The sequence below is a fragment of the Lepidochelys olivacea genome (assembly GCF_965140295.1).
Source record: "Lepidochelys olivacea isolate rLepOli2 genome assembly, chromosome: 9".
NCBI lineage: Eukaryota > Metazoa > Chordata > Testudines > Cheloniidae > Lepidochelys > Lepidochelys olivacea.
This window is the reverse complement of record NC_140419.1, coordinates 90,135,376-90,147,811: the sequence shown is the minus strand read 5'-3', so window position 1 is coordinate 90,147,811 and position 12,436 is coordinate 90,135,376. Positions and strand designations below refer to the sequence as shown.

The 12,436-nt window shown below is 48.9% G+C and overlaps 1 protein-coding gene across 1 annotated transcript; it reads left to right on the top strand.

The window, feature by feature from the left end:
- The first annotated feature begins 959 nt into the window (after positions 1–959).
- Positions 960–5,193, top strand: SLC25A5 (solute carrier family 25 member 5). Its single transcript, XM_084638772.1, has 4 exons — positions 960–1,151; positions 3,195–3,681; positions 3,840–3,980; positions 4,786–5,193. Exons 1-4 carry the CDS (start codon positions 1,041–1,043, stop codon positions 4,941–4,943), a joined length of 897 nt encoding a protein of 298 aa, XP_084494898.1. The 5' UTR covers positions 960–1,040; the 3' UTR covers positions 4,944–5,193.
- Positions 5,194–12,436: the final 7,243 nt, after the last annotated feature.

Sequence of the window (12,436 nt, the reverse complement as noted above, 5' to 3'; positions counted from 1 at the left end):
GGGTTTGTTTGGTTTTTTTACTATTTTCTAGGCATTCTTAACCCTGGAGATTAAATTCATGTAGCACATTTGATGGCTTGAGTTGATGTAACACAAAATAGACTGGACAAAGACACTGAAAAAAAATATGCAGGGAACAGTCCTTCACTGGAAGGCACATGGACTAGATTAAGGTTTAAAATGGGCTGTTATACCTCTGCCCTCCCCCCAAAGTTGGAGAACTCTGAGGTGGGATTGAATCAGGTAGCCTGCTGCAGAGGAAGGTCTATAAAAGTAGTTAAACAAACTGAGAGAAAATTTTTTTGTTGGGCAATGACCGACCTGGCAGGGGCCATGCCAGGCTTTTTTGTGAGCCACCTTTGAGCTCTGCTCTCCAGTATCCCATAGATCTGGTCCAGCCCCAGTGACCATGACTCTGGGAAGCATCCCTCACAGTATGTGCACCTCGGGGCCCACCCACCTTCTCCGCCCCCCAGGCGCCTGTGATCAGTGACTCAGGCCTGAGGTTCTGTGGGGGTGCTCCCCGTCCCAACCCTGTTTCCACGGCGACGGTGCCACAGGCTGATGCAGGCGGTCGCTCTCCCCTCCGTATTTCCCCGGGGGTTGCCTAGCAGCAGCCTCTCGCTCGGCGTCACGGCCGGAAACCCAGAGCAGCCCCTTGCCGGCCCCAAACCCTGCCCCAGGGCACAGAGCCCGGCCTTGCCCTGCCAGTCCCCCCACGCCCCGTGACGCCGGAGAACCCTCCGACCCACAGGCCGTCCCCACCGTGCCACGTGGGGGGAGGCGACACCCAGGGCCCCCCCCCCGCCCCCCATTCCCAGCCGGCCCCTCCCCGGCCCAGCCCCCCAGCTCCAAGCCAATCAGCGGGGTGGGAAGCTGCCCGTGCGTAGCTCCGTGCGCCTCCCGCCCCGCTCGCTGGAGCCCGGGCGGGGGTTGTATATAAACCGGCCATTGCCGCAGCTCGGCCTCAGAGCCCGCGGGCCCCCCAGCAGCCGCCTCTCGCTCCCCGGCTCTAATTTATTCACCTTCCCGCCCCCGCCATGGCCGACGCCGCCCTGTCCTTCGCCAAGGATTTCCTGGCCGGGGGGGTGGCCGCTGCCATCTCCAAGACCGCCGTCGCCCCCATCGAGAGAGTGAAGCTGCTGCTGCAGGTGGGTTTGGCGGCGGCGGGGGGCGGCGGTGCAGAGCGCGGGGCAGGCCTGGCATGCGCCGGGGGCCCGCCCGCCGGCGGGGGGGGGGAGGGATGCATGCATGGAGGGAGGGAGGGATGAATGGGCTCCGGCCGGGGTTGGGGCGGGCGGGCCCCGAGTGCTCGGGGAAATCCCGGGGACCGGCCCCGGCTTTGTCTGGAGCTGGGACGTGGCCGCGTGGCGCATCCGCGAGCCGGGGAGATGCCGGGGCCCTGAGCCGCCTCCCAAGGTCGCGGCAAGGAGAGGGCAGGCCCGGGCATCCCGGCTTGGGAGAGGGAGCTGGGCCGCCGCAGCCAGCGCGGTCTGGGCCCGGGGCGAGGCTCCGCTGCCCCCCCGCCCGGCCCAAGGAGCCGGTCTCCTTGGCCCTGTGCCGCCGGCTGGGCGCTCCCCGGGCGCGGAGAAGCCGGGCAGAGCCGGAAACCACCCGCCTGCCTCGACCGGCTGCCGGAGCCAGCTAGTTCCGCTTAGGCAAAGCGGTGCCGGGCCCGGCTCCGGGCGGGGGGGGAGTGGAGCAGCCTCCGCCCCGGCTCCTTCCCCTCCGGGCTGGAGGCTGCGTCGCCCTCGTGCTCTGGGCCCAGCGGCGCCCCCGGGCCCAGCCGTGGGGTCTCGGCCCCCCGAGTGAGCCTCCATCGACTCTCCGCTTCCGAGCATCGTGCGGTAAAACCAGCGCGCAGAGCCAAGCAGCCACAACACGCAGCCTGAGGAAAGCGAAGAAGCCCGGTGACCTTCCAGGCCAAACGACCCCACTCTCCTCTCTCTCTTCCCCCCCCCCCCCAAAAAAAAACCCCTCCAAAAAGATAAAGGCAGGCTACTAACTAAGCGTTGCTCTCCAAAGTAGACCGCACATGCAACTCTGATCTGGGGTGGATCACGGTAAATTGCTGCCTTTTGGGCACTATGGAAAAAATCCAGGGTAGCAAAGCATATTTGGCTTTTGAAAAGAAATTCACGTGCAGTTTTGCGCTAAAGATGTTCTTTCTGGCTGCCCCCAGTAGGTAATCCGCCTTATTGTCAAACTGTCATCAGAATGATGTGACAAGTGTACGGAGGAGGGTTGCTCTAGAAAATCCTAGCAAGTCTAAATGGAGACAGGAAGATCTTTATTACTACCCCACCCTAAGAGAACAGCACTTCCTGTTTCTGGGTCAAATGAATGGCAGGTGATCACCTTGGAATTCAGCACTTTACCCTCTCTCTGTATTCCAGGAGTCTATTGCACTGACATCTGCTTAGAGGACAGTGAAACTTCTCACTGAAGCAGCCTAAGACTTTCATGACACTGATATAATTAGGCCTGGCAAACTTAATTTTTATTTTTTTATAATTTTTTTTAACTTGCATGCTTTTCACAGTTGCAGGGAAATTATGGGAGGTCAGACAATTTAATGAGTGTAGTCACTGAGATTCAAAAAGCTAAAGCCTTATAACCATGAACACAAAATGGTAAAATATCCTTGAGTATAATATCCTTAACTCAAACCGTGAGGTCTCAAGTAGCATTTTTCTTATGTTGCCTTATCTGTAAATTGTGATTATGAATTGTGTGTGCAGTGAAATCAAAATTTACCGGTACAAATATAATCCTTCCACGCCTAGTTATAATGAGCAAAGTTCAACAATAACTCACTCTAGCTTGTCTTGTCACCAAATTTAAGAGATCTACACTTAATCTTATCCTCATTCTTGTTTACTAGTAATTCATGTTTTCACTACCAAATCTGTCATTTCATTTATAATTCCTCTAGCTTCATAGGACCAAGCTTATTTTATTTCATAACAAGCTTTCAACATTTCTGGCCTAAATGGATTTTCTTCAAACGTACTTAATCTCTGTAGAGGAAGACTGTCTATCCAGACCCCGGAATCAGATGCTAATTATCAAATGCAAATTAAAACAAACATTTCTACCAAGTGACAACCATGAAACTTCATCAGTCCAGATCTTCAGCCTTGTAATTTTATCAGCACAATGATATTAATCCATCTTCTTCTACTGTTTTACAGGTGCAGCATGCAAGCAAGCAGATTGCAGCAGACCAGCAATACAAGGGCATCATTGACTGTGTTGTCCGTATCCCCAAAGAGCAGGGTGTCCTGTCCTTCTGGCGCGGCAACCTGGCTAATGTGATCAGATACTTCCCTACTCAGGCCCTCAACTTTGCTTTCAAAGACAAATACAAGCAGATCTTCCTGGGTGGCGTGGATCAAAGAACCCAGTTCTGGCGTTACTTTGCTGGTAACCTGGCATCTGGTGGTGCTGCTGGTGCTACATCTCTGTGTTTTGTCTACCCTCTTGACTTTGCCCGTACCCGTCTGGCAGCTGATGTGGGTAAAGCTGGAGCCGACAGAGAATTCAAGGGTCTTGGTGACTGCCTGGTCAAGATCTTCAAGTCTGATGGTCTTAAGGGCCTGTACCAAGGCTTCAATGTATCCGTTCAGGGTATCATTATCTACAGAGCTGCCTATTTTGGCATCTATGACACTGCAAAGGGTAGGTCCTTTGAACTAACTTCTTAAAATGCAGAAGAAGCTAAACAACATTAAGGCTGTTAGAAGAAACTCTAGACTCTAATGCAGAAAAATGATTTACTTTGGTATTATAATATACAGTGATTTGGTGGTGTTAATCTGATCTCCTCCCTCCCATAGGAATGCTTCCTGACCCAAAGAACACCCACATCGTTATCAGCTGGATGATTGCTCAGACAGTTACTGCTGTTGCTGGTTTGACCTCCTATCCATTTGATACTGTCCGCCGTCGTATGATGATGCAGTCAGGGCGTAAAGCAAGTATGTATCTAATTCCCATGTAGAACATAATGTCGGTGGGCATTCCCAAAAAAACCTCTCTGTCCAGAGATGCAAGATGGGTGCAGAGAACTCTATCTCTGTTTCAAGGCCCGTGGGATCAGAAGGGTTTCGGCAGGCAAGACTTCATGGTTCAGAAGTGGAATCTTGTAAATGGATGTTGGTTTCCTTTGATGCCCTGACTAGCCAGATTGTCTATTGCTTTAGCAGTTATACCACTCTGAGTAAAAGTCCTCTCAATGCTCTGGTGAGACATATGATATCCATTTATAGGCAGAACAGTCCATCTTTCCCAGCATGTGCAGTAAGTCACTGGCTGGACCAGGATTAGAGCTTGAGTTCCTTGCTCCATGAGACCATGCAGCCCTTTGTCTAGAATACATCCCGACACTCTGTTGCATATAAACAATCTGTGGAAGAACTCCCAGCAGATGGTGGTGCTTCTGGTTTAAGCCATGACAATGGTAGAGCAGCATATCTCCTGGGATGACTTGCAGTGAAGACTTGCCTTTATGCAGCTGCTAAACCCAAGCCCTTGAGATGTTAGTGCAGTTGCTATAGACAGTAAAACTCAAATTCTTGCCTGTTACATCTCAATATAGACATGAGATGCCATTATTGGTGCAAGTGTAGTAAAAGATAAACAATTAAATGCCTAATAACACTAGAGCACAAGCTCAGAAATGTAATTCATTCAAAGCAGACAGCCTTGCTGAGCCACTACTGACCTGGGCAAGATCCTAGTCCATGTGACTCCTCTCATTAACAATCTCTGTACTTTCCACAGCTGACATCATGTACTCTGGTACAATTGACTGCTGGCGAAAGATTGCCCGTGATGAAGGGTCCAAGGCGTTCTTCAAGGGTGCATGGTCCAATGTACTCAGAGGAATGGGTGGCGCTTTTGTCTTAGTATTGTACGATGAAATCAAGAAGTACACTTAAGTTACTTCCTCATGTGAACTGGCATGTTGTATTATGTAACTTACTCTGACCATTCATGGACTGTCAAAACTGTATCAATTACAACTGGTATCCGTACTGTTTAGCAAAGGGCAGCTGTCATGCTCACCTGACCTCTGTCTTTATCAAGTCATTCCCCTGATGATGGGACTCAAATGTTTTTATTTCAGGCACTCCTGTTTAAATAACAAGTCTGAGGAAATAATAATAAAAAAAAAACATCCAGAACCGACTCTACTAGTGTTGTACTTGCTTTACCTCTTTTCGGTAAACTCTGCCTCACTCCACCAGCAGCTGCAGTAGGGAAAATGCTGGAAGAAGTAGAGAAACTCCTAGTAGCACTCGAGGGAAGGGGGGGGTGGTCTAAGGAGATGGCATAGTCCAGGTAAACCTAAGTTTCTAATGCTTGTGCTAATAGGAAAGTGTTTGAATAACTGGCTAATCCACAAACAGGCTGTATTTCTTTTCATGTACCCTCTTGATGGGGAGAAGAAAGGGATACTACCTAACTGACTGACTGTTTTTCCTTTAAAGCCCCAATCTCAAACAATTCCCAGTATGTACAGGCCTTGTCTGCACTGGTATCGTAATGCAAATCTCCATGGAGCTCGGTGCCTGTATAGATAAGGTAGCTGTTAAGTGATAAGAGGCCAGCAGTGCCCCCCTGCCTACGGGTGCTAGCGAAAGCTTGAGATTAAAACTAGCCACGCTCTAGGCAGATAAGGAGCCAGAAATGGTTTAACCCATGTCTGATGTAGCCAGAATTCCCAGTGAAAGGTATGCAAGGGAGCGATGGATTAACTCACTTGGAAAACGAGTCTCTCAGCGTAAGAATTTCAAGGAAGTGGCTGAAATTACTGACTCCATATTTAAGAGCAAAACCAGTCAGGTATGGGTATGTCCTGTCTTCCCTGCAGAGTTAGCTTGAGTGATTCACGCTTGATTGTGAGCACCCAGGATGGTCTTGTCCAGCTGTGAGCAGCTACTCGGCAAGGCCTTACCCAAGCATGTCCCCTGAAGTGTATCCAGGCTCAGGTGAGGCACTAGGACTTGTGGGGGGGACTATCCTCTGCTTAGTGCTGCAGTAAATGGAGCCACTCTTATTCCCTGTGAAGTGGGGGAGAACGTAAGCAACCAGGCGGAGTTATGGGAAGGCAACAGGGAGCAATGCCCACAGAAGGGGGTTGGGCGGGGGGGAATCACTAGCCCAAGTGTGAGCAATGTGCTTGGGTAGAAAACACTACCCCATATGGGGTAGTGGTTTTTGTGCATGGAGGGGAGCTGGATCAGAGCCTGGGTTAACTGCAATGAAGACCAGCCCTATTAAACATGAGCTTGCTTTCTTTGGGTTACATAGCCTACCTAAAAATCAACAGCCACTGGACCTTGCTTGGTACTACATAACCTCTACCTTATCCCTTCAACCCCCGAAGGAAATGCAGCTAGGGTATTGCCCCACTTAGATGTGCAGATGTAGCTTACATTAATATAGGGCAATGGGATACTTGGTGCATCTATCCTGGTCAAATGCATCCCTCCCATCCCTAAATCTGACTTCAAGGAGGGAAGGTCACTCCAGGCCCTTTCCTAAACCACCCTTCTTAGCCTCAGTCTCTAACTCAGTTAGAGCCATTTTTCCAATCAGATCAAAATGGAGTGGTGTGACTCAAACAAACAGCCCTACAGCTGCCTTACACAGTGCTAAGAGTCATTTTTACTGTTGAAAATTAATTCTGAATTAGAGGGCACAACCTCATTAATTACAGCAGTAATTTAAGGGCAGGCACTATTTGGCTATGCATGATTGGCACTCTGAATTCCTACTTGGAATATTGTCTCCTACCAGCCTGCTATTGCTTGCCAGGGCTTCCAGCCTCAGGTAATGCTTCTGTGAGTGGCAGTGTGAAGGTGCAGAACATTTTGCTTCTAATCCAACAAGATCAGTTGGATGTCCAAGAATGTGATAGGTTTCAGAGTAGCAGCCGTGTTAGTCTATATCCGCAAAAAGAAAAGGAGGACTTGTGGCACCTTAGAGACTAACAAATTTATTTGAGCATAAGCTTTCGTGAGCTACTGAATGCATCCGATGAAGTGAGCTGTAGCTCACGAAAGCTTATGCTCAAATAAATGTTAGTCTCTAAGGTGCCACAAGTACTCCTTTTCTTTTTTCAAGAATGTGATAGAGCATGAACTTTAGGTAATTGACTATACAATGCCACCAGGGAACTAAATGGAGCAGGCATCTCTGCATTCCCCAGATTACCTACCCAAGAGCCTTTGCTATGTGACTTGTTTGTTTTTTTTTTCCACACATGGCCTTTCTATTCTTTCACTATGACCCTCTCCCTCCCAACCTGTATATAACAGGTGAAGGTCATTTACAAACCAGTCCACACACAGGAGCAGAGTAACTCAGCAACTTGTGCTTATTGTGGCCTGGTATTTAAAAGTCAAGCAGCTGCTAGGGGTATGAGTTACTCTGAGAGAGAGCACTTCCCTTTCCCTCAACATACGTTAATGCTTCATCCCAATCAGGCAGCTCTAGGTCAGCTATTTGGGTGGAGAACCCTTGTGTGCCACACACATGGATTCAGTAATTAGGGGCTGGTTGCTAGATGTTACTGAATTGCAAGGGGTTTCCTGAAATGCTGCTGTTTGGGGGCTTCCTGTTGGCACGTGGCTTACGTGGTCCATGCCACTGGAACTTCTCTCCTCCCACTAGCCCCCTGTAGCGTGAAGTGGAAACATGAGGCTGTGAAATCACGGCTGCGTAGACTTAGGATGAGGGTGAGTACTGAATCTACTTTTGCAAGTGCTGGTGCTGCGGGAGACCTGCTGGTGGGCCTGGTTTGAGTACAGCAGGATGGTGCTTAGACTCTGACTTGTACTAGGCTCCACCATACAGGCTAGGCTCAAGAGGAGCTGAGTCCTAAGAAATGCGGTCTGTAAAAATCAGAATGTTGGTACATTTGCCATGGAGTCTTCATCTAGTGGCAGTGAATGGGCCATTATCTGGTAGGGTTGAACCAGTGTAATGGAGAAGAGAATTTGATCCTTTTATTTTTTTGCTCTCACATTCCACTTTCACAAACCATTCCAGTGTGGAGCAATCCATTCCACGCAATGGGTTCTGTCGGGGAGGGGGGAGAGATTTAATCAAGCTAAGAAAACTCAAGAACACCAGTTAAAAGCATTTGGTACATGATAGACATCATTGTGAGTACTTCATGGCATTTCTGTAACATGCCTTTTTCCAAGTGTTGGCGCCCAGTGGAACATGGCCCATATTAACAATAAGAAAAGGAGGACTTGTGGCACCTTAGAGACTAACAAATTTATTTGAGCATGAGCTTTCGTGAGCTACAGCTCACTTCATCGGATACATTCAGTGGATGCATCCGATGAAGTGAGCTGTAGCTCACGAAAGCTCATGCTCAAATAAATTTGTTAGTCTCTAAGGTGCCACAAGTCCTCCTTTTCTTTTTGCGAATACAGACTAACACGGCTGCTATTCTGAAACCTGTCATTAACAATGTAAATGTTCTCTTTACTCACCAATAGAAAGCACAGGCAGTCGTATGGCAAGTTTCCTTACATCATTCTCCCCATATACTTCAACCTGAGCGGGGAGGGAGAATCCTTTCTGAGAGGGAATTCAGTCTCCAGTCATTGACCTCTTTGCTGAAATGAATTAGGTGTTAGTAATACTTAGCTCTTGGCAAGCACTTTCAGCAAGAGATCTCAAGCATGCTACGGAGGAGGTCAGTGTCATTATTGGGAAAACAGACCCCTGGGGAAGGGAAAAGACTTGCCCAAGGTGGCCCAGCAACCTAGTGGAGGAGTCAGGATTTGAACCACGTTTCCTGGGTCCCAGGCTGATGCCCTAAAGCACGCTACCTAAAGGGTGTCTGTTATGATGGTGGTTTTTACATAAAACCTCCTCCGGCATATTGACGATCTCATGTCTGTGGGGGCTCTGTCTGGTCCAGGCTCAGCTGCTGATTGACATTAATGATTCCCTGAGCACATTGCCACTCAAACAGTTACTGTACAAATAAGATCTTAGGCAGAGCTAGGGTGACCAGATGTCCTGATTTTATAGGGACAGTCCTGTTTTTTGTATGTTTTTCTTATATAGTCTCCTATTACCCCCACACCCCCTGTCCCGATTTTTTACACTTGCTGTCTGGTCACCCTAGGCAGAGCTAAGGCTCTCAACATCCTCCTCACTGGCACGGTGACAACCTCCTGGCAGCCCAGCCGCTGTAAATCCTCTGCTAAAGACCTGTTGACACAGAAAGGCTACACACAGGCTCATATTCAGTATTTGCCCGTGGCTCTGGGAGGCTGATAGTGGTGCTAAATGCTTGGAATAGCTGTGAGCTAAAGGAGAGCCAGCCCTTCCTAAGACTTCAGTCAGCTCTCGTCTTCCTCCCGTAAGAGCCAAGCTAGCACAGGCATCATCACCTCCAGTGCTAGGTCAGCGTGGCTGGACTTTACTTTCTCATTCAACCAAGTGTTGCCCGCCCCACACCTGTGTCATGTCAGGCATGCTAGTCTGAAGTCCATCTAGCAGAAGGGTGTAGGAATGCAAGGGGCAGTGCATTGCCAGCATGATCACAGGAGATGGGCCTTAGTCACAAAGTTCAGAGTCAGGGCCAAAGTCCCCCAGATGCCAGGGGATGGGCTGGATCTAGTGCTCTGGTTGGGGATCACAGCCAGTGCTAGGCATAAACAGACTAAGCAACTGCTTAGGGCCCTGAGCAGCTCAAGGGAAGGGGCGAGGAGATATTTGCTTTTTCAGTGTGTGTTGGAGGCAGGGCAAAAATATTCCTGTTTAGGGCCCCCAGTGGGCTAGCACTGCCTGCTTGGGACCTTTCTAAGCACTTTACAAATAGTAACCAAAAGAGAGAAATGATTCAAGACCAAAACTGCACCTGACCTCTGTGCAACTGGCCCCTCTTTCTATAAGAGCCCGAACCATGACTCTGGATCCAAACGTTCCCCGAAGAATGGGAATGGACTGATCCAAACTTTGCACTTGGCCTTGACTTTAGCACACTGGATTTGGGGAAGTTTGAAAACCAATTCCAGCTTTGCAGCTCCATTCAGCTCAAAGTGGTATGCATACCATCTCTGTGCACTAGTTGGGGGGGTATTATTCCCCCTACTAATGAGGGGAACTGAGTTGCCCAAAGTCTCATTCCTAGCAACAGGCATGAATTAGACTGATGAGGCCAGGTGCCACAGTAACTACAGAGACTCTCTTTTCAGATTCCACAAGCAGGCCTCAGCTGTAATTAAATGGATGTCATGGTCACAGTCTGGATCCCTGTGGATACTCTGGAAATTAGAGTGATCGGCAGTGTCTGCTTAGGGGCTCAGGAATACAAGGCAGCTTGCGTAGTGCAATGTATCTAGTACATTCTGCCAGCTCCTCACTTTCCTGAGGGCTAGAACGCTCCATCTCCATGAAAGCCAGTTCTTGTCCCTTTGTAAAGACTGAACGAAGTGTAATTGTGAGTGCGCTTAGGCCACTAAGTAAAGACACTAATTGGCAAAGGGAATCCAGCCCCATGTAACTGAACTGACAATGCCGTAACATGGAATGAATTGTGTGGTAGCAGGCCCCTAATCTCAGTGCCGCAACCCCCTCTCTGCATTTGGGGTGAGCTGCCACATTTCATAAGAGCCCAGCCCACAGACTGAGGTCAGTCTCTACATTCCCCCCCTCAGAGTCACTGGCAGGTGCTGCTACATATGAGGAGACGTCGTCTGAGAAGCAAATAGGACTGAACTTTCCAGTTCCGGGAGTTCACTGCCTTATTCTGAAAGTTGGAGAGTAGCCAACACGTGCGTGTGCATAGCAGGCTGCTCTTTAATAGTCCCTTACAAGGTCTTTACTTTTGCAGGTGGCAGGAAGGTTATTTAGCCTGGGATACAATCACATTGGCAGCAAAGATAAGCAGCCTCCTATCACAGGCAGCTTTGTAGTAGGGATGAGGCCCAATCATAATGTTTCAATTGGTGATTGTCTTTGGAAGGCTGCAGACCATTTCTCCAGGTTGCTAATGCTGGAGTGATTAACTAGTATTCTAGCAGTGCCTAAATGTAACACCCAAGATCATTGCCCCATTGTGCTAGGGGCTGTACAAAAGCACGGTCCCTAAACTGAAGAGTTTCCTGCCTAAATAGACAAATCAGAAAAAGAGTGGGAGAAAGGAAGGATTATTATCCTTGTTTTACAGAAGGGGAACTGAGGCACAGAGCTTGTGTCTTGACCAAGGTCACACAGGGAGTCTGTGGCAGAGCTGGGAATTGAACCAACATCTCCTAAATCCCAATCCACAAGAGCATTCATCCTCTGGAAATAATCTACTGATCTGATTTCAGCTAAAATTGCTTGACCTTTACACTGCCCCTAGGATCCCAAAGTGTTTCACTTTTATACTAGCAATATGCTTGTATTGTGAAGTTCAAATCCAAACTTTTCCAAAATGCAGGGTGTTTGGGCCCTGGGTTTTGGTTTGGCCCATTATAGAGATTTGGGCCAGTTGCAAAGTGCCAATCCAACTCTGAACTTTCCCAATATTCAAGAGTGTTCAGTCCAGGTCTAAGTGATGGGTATACTATACAGCGTACATCTTCATCACTGAAACACAGCCTCTGGAGGAGATACTAGTAGGAAGCGCATTGCACAACAGTGCCATGGAAAGGGAAATTTCTTTAACAAAGACACAGGGTATGTTTGCACTGCAATAAAAGACCTGCGGCATGGCTGTGGCTGACCCAGGTCAGCTGACTGGGGCCTGCGGGGGGGGGCTCGGGCTGTGGGGCTATAAAATTGCAGTGCAGACCTTTGGGCTCAGGCTGGAGCCCGGGCTCTGTCTGAGACCCCCTGGGAAGGGGAGGTTATCACAGTGTAGATGTACCCTGGGAAAATCTTAACTCTTATAAGAGTCCAAAGATCTTTAAAGTCCGTGCTGACAGGACTTTGGATTTAAAAGGCTTTTCGAAACGAGCCCTTCCACACAGCACACCTCCTGGCACTCCATGTTCCTACCCTGGGAGGATGAAGTGCTGATTCAGCCTTCTTGGACTTTGAACCAGGGAGCTTATCTATGCCACACCTGCAGCGTAGCCCACGGAGGGCCTGATCCAAAGCCCACTGAACCCAATGGAAAGACTCCCACTGACTTCCTTAGGCTTTGGATCAGGCCTCAAACCATCTGTCTCTCCTGAGTTAAAGCTGTTGCCAGCGAATGTGTTAGGAATCCTTCTTCGCATTCATACAGCTCTCCTCACTTTAGTATCTGACCCGGGCCCCCAGCTGCTGCCCTTATTTGTACAGTATTCACACAACTGATTTTATCAATTCAGCAAATTTGTATTTGAAACGGTCAGCATTTTGATACATCTTCAGTAAACTAGATTTCAAACCATCTTGATTAAAAAAGGGCTTTGAAGCAGAGGAC

Bases quoted from the DNA above. Each gene is read 5' to 3' on its own strand.
- SLC25A5 (XM_084638772.1), top strand. From the start codon at position 1,041: ATGGCCGACGCCGCCCTGTCCTTCGCCAAGGATTTCCTGGCCGGGGGG. The intron at 3,682-3,839 runs GTAGGTCCTTTG...TCCCTCCCATAG, and splicing joins CATCTATGACACTGCAAAGG to GAATGCTTCCTGACCCAAAG. The intron at 3,981-4,785 runs GTATGTATCTAA...TACTTTCCACAG, and splicing joins GCAGTCAGGGCGTAAAGCAA to CTGACATCATGTACTCTGGT.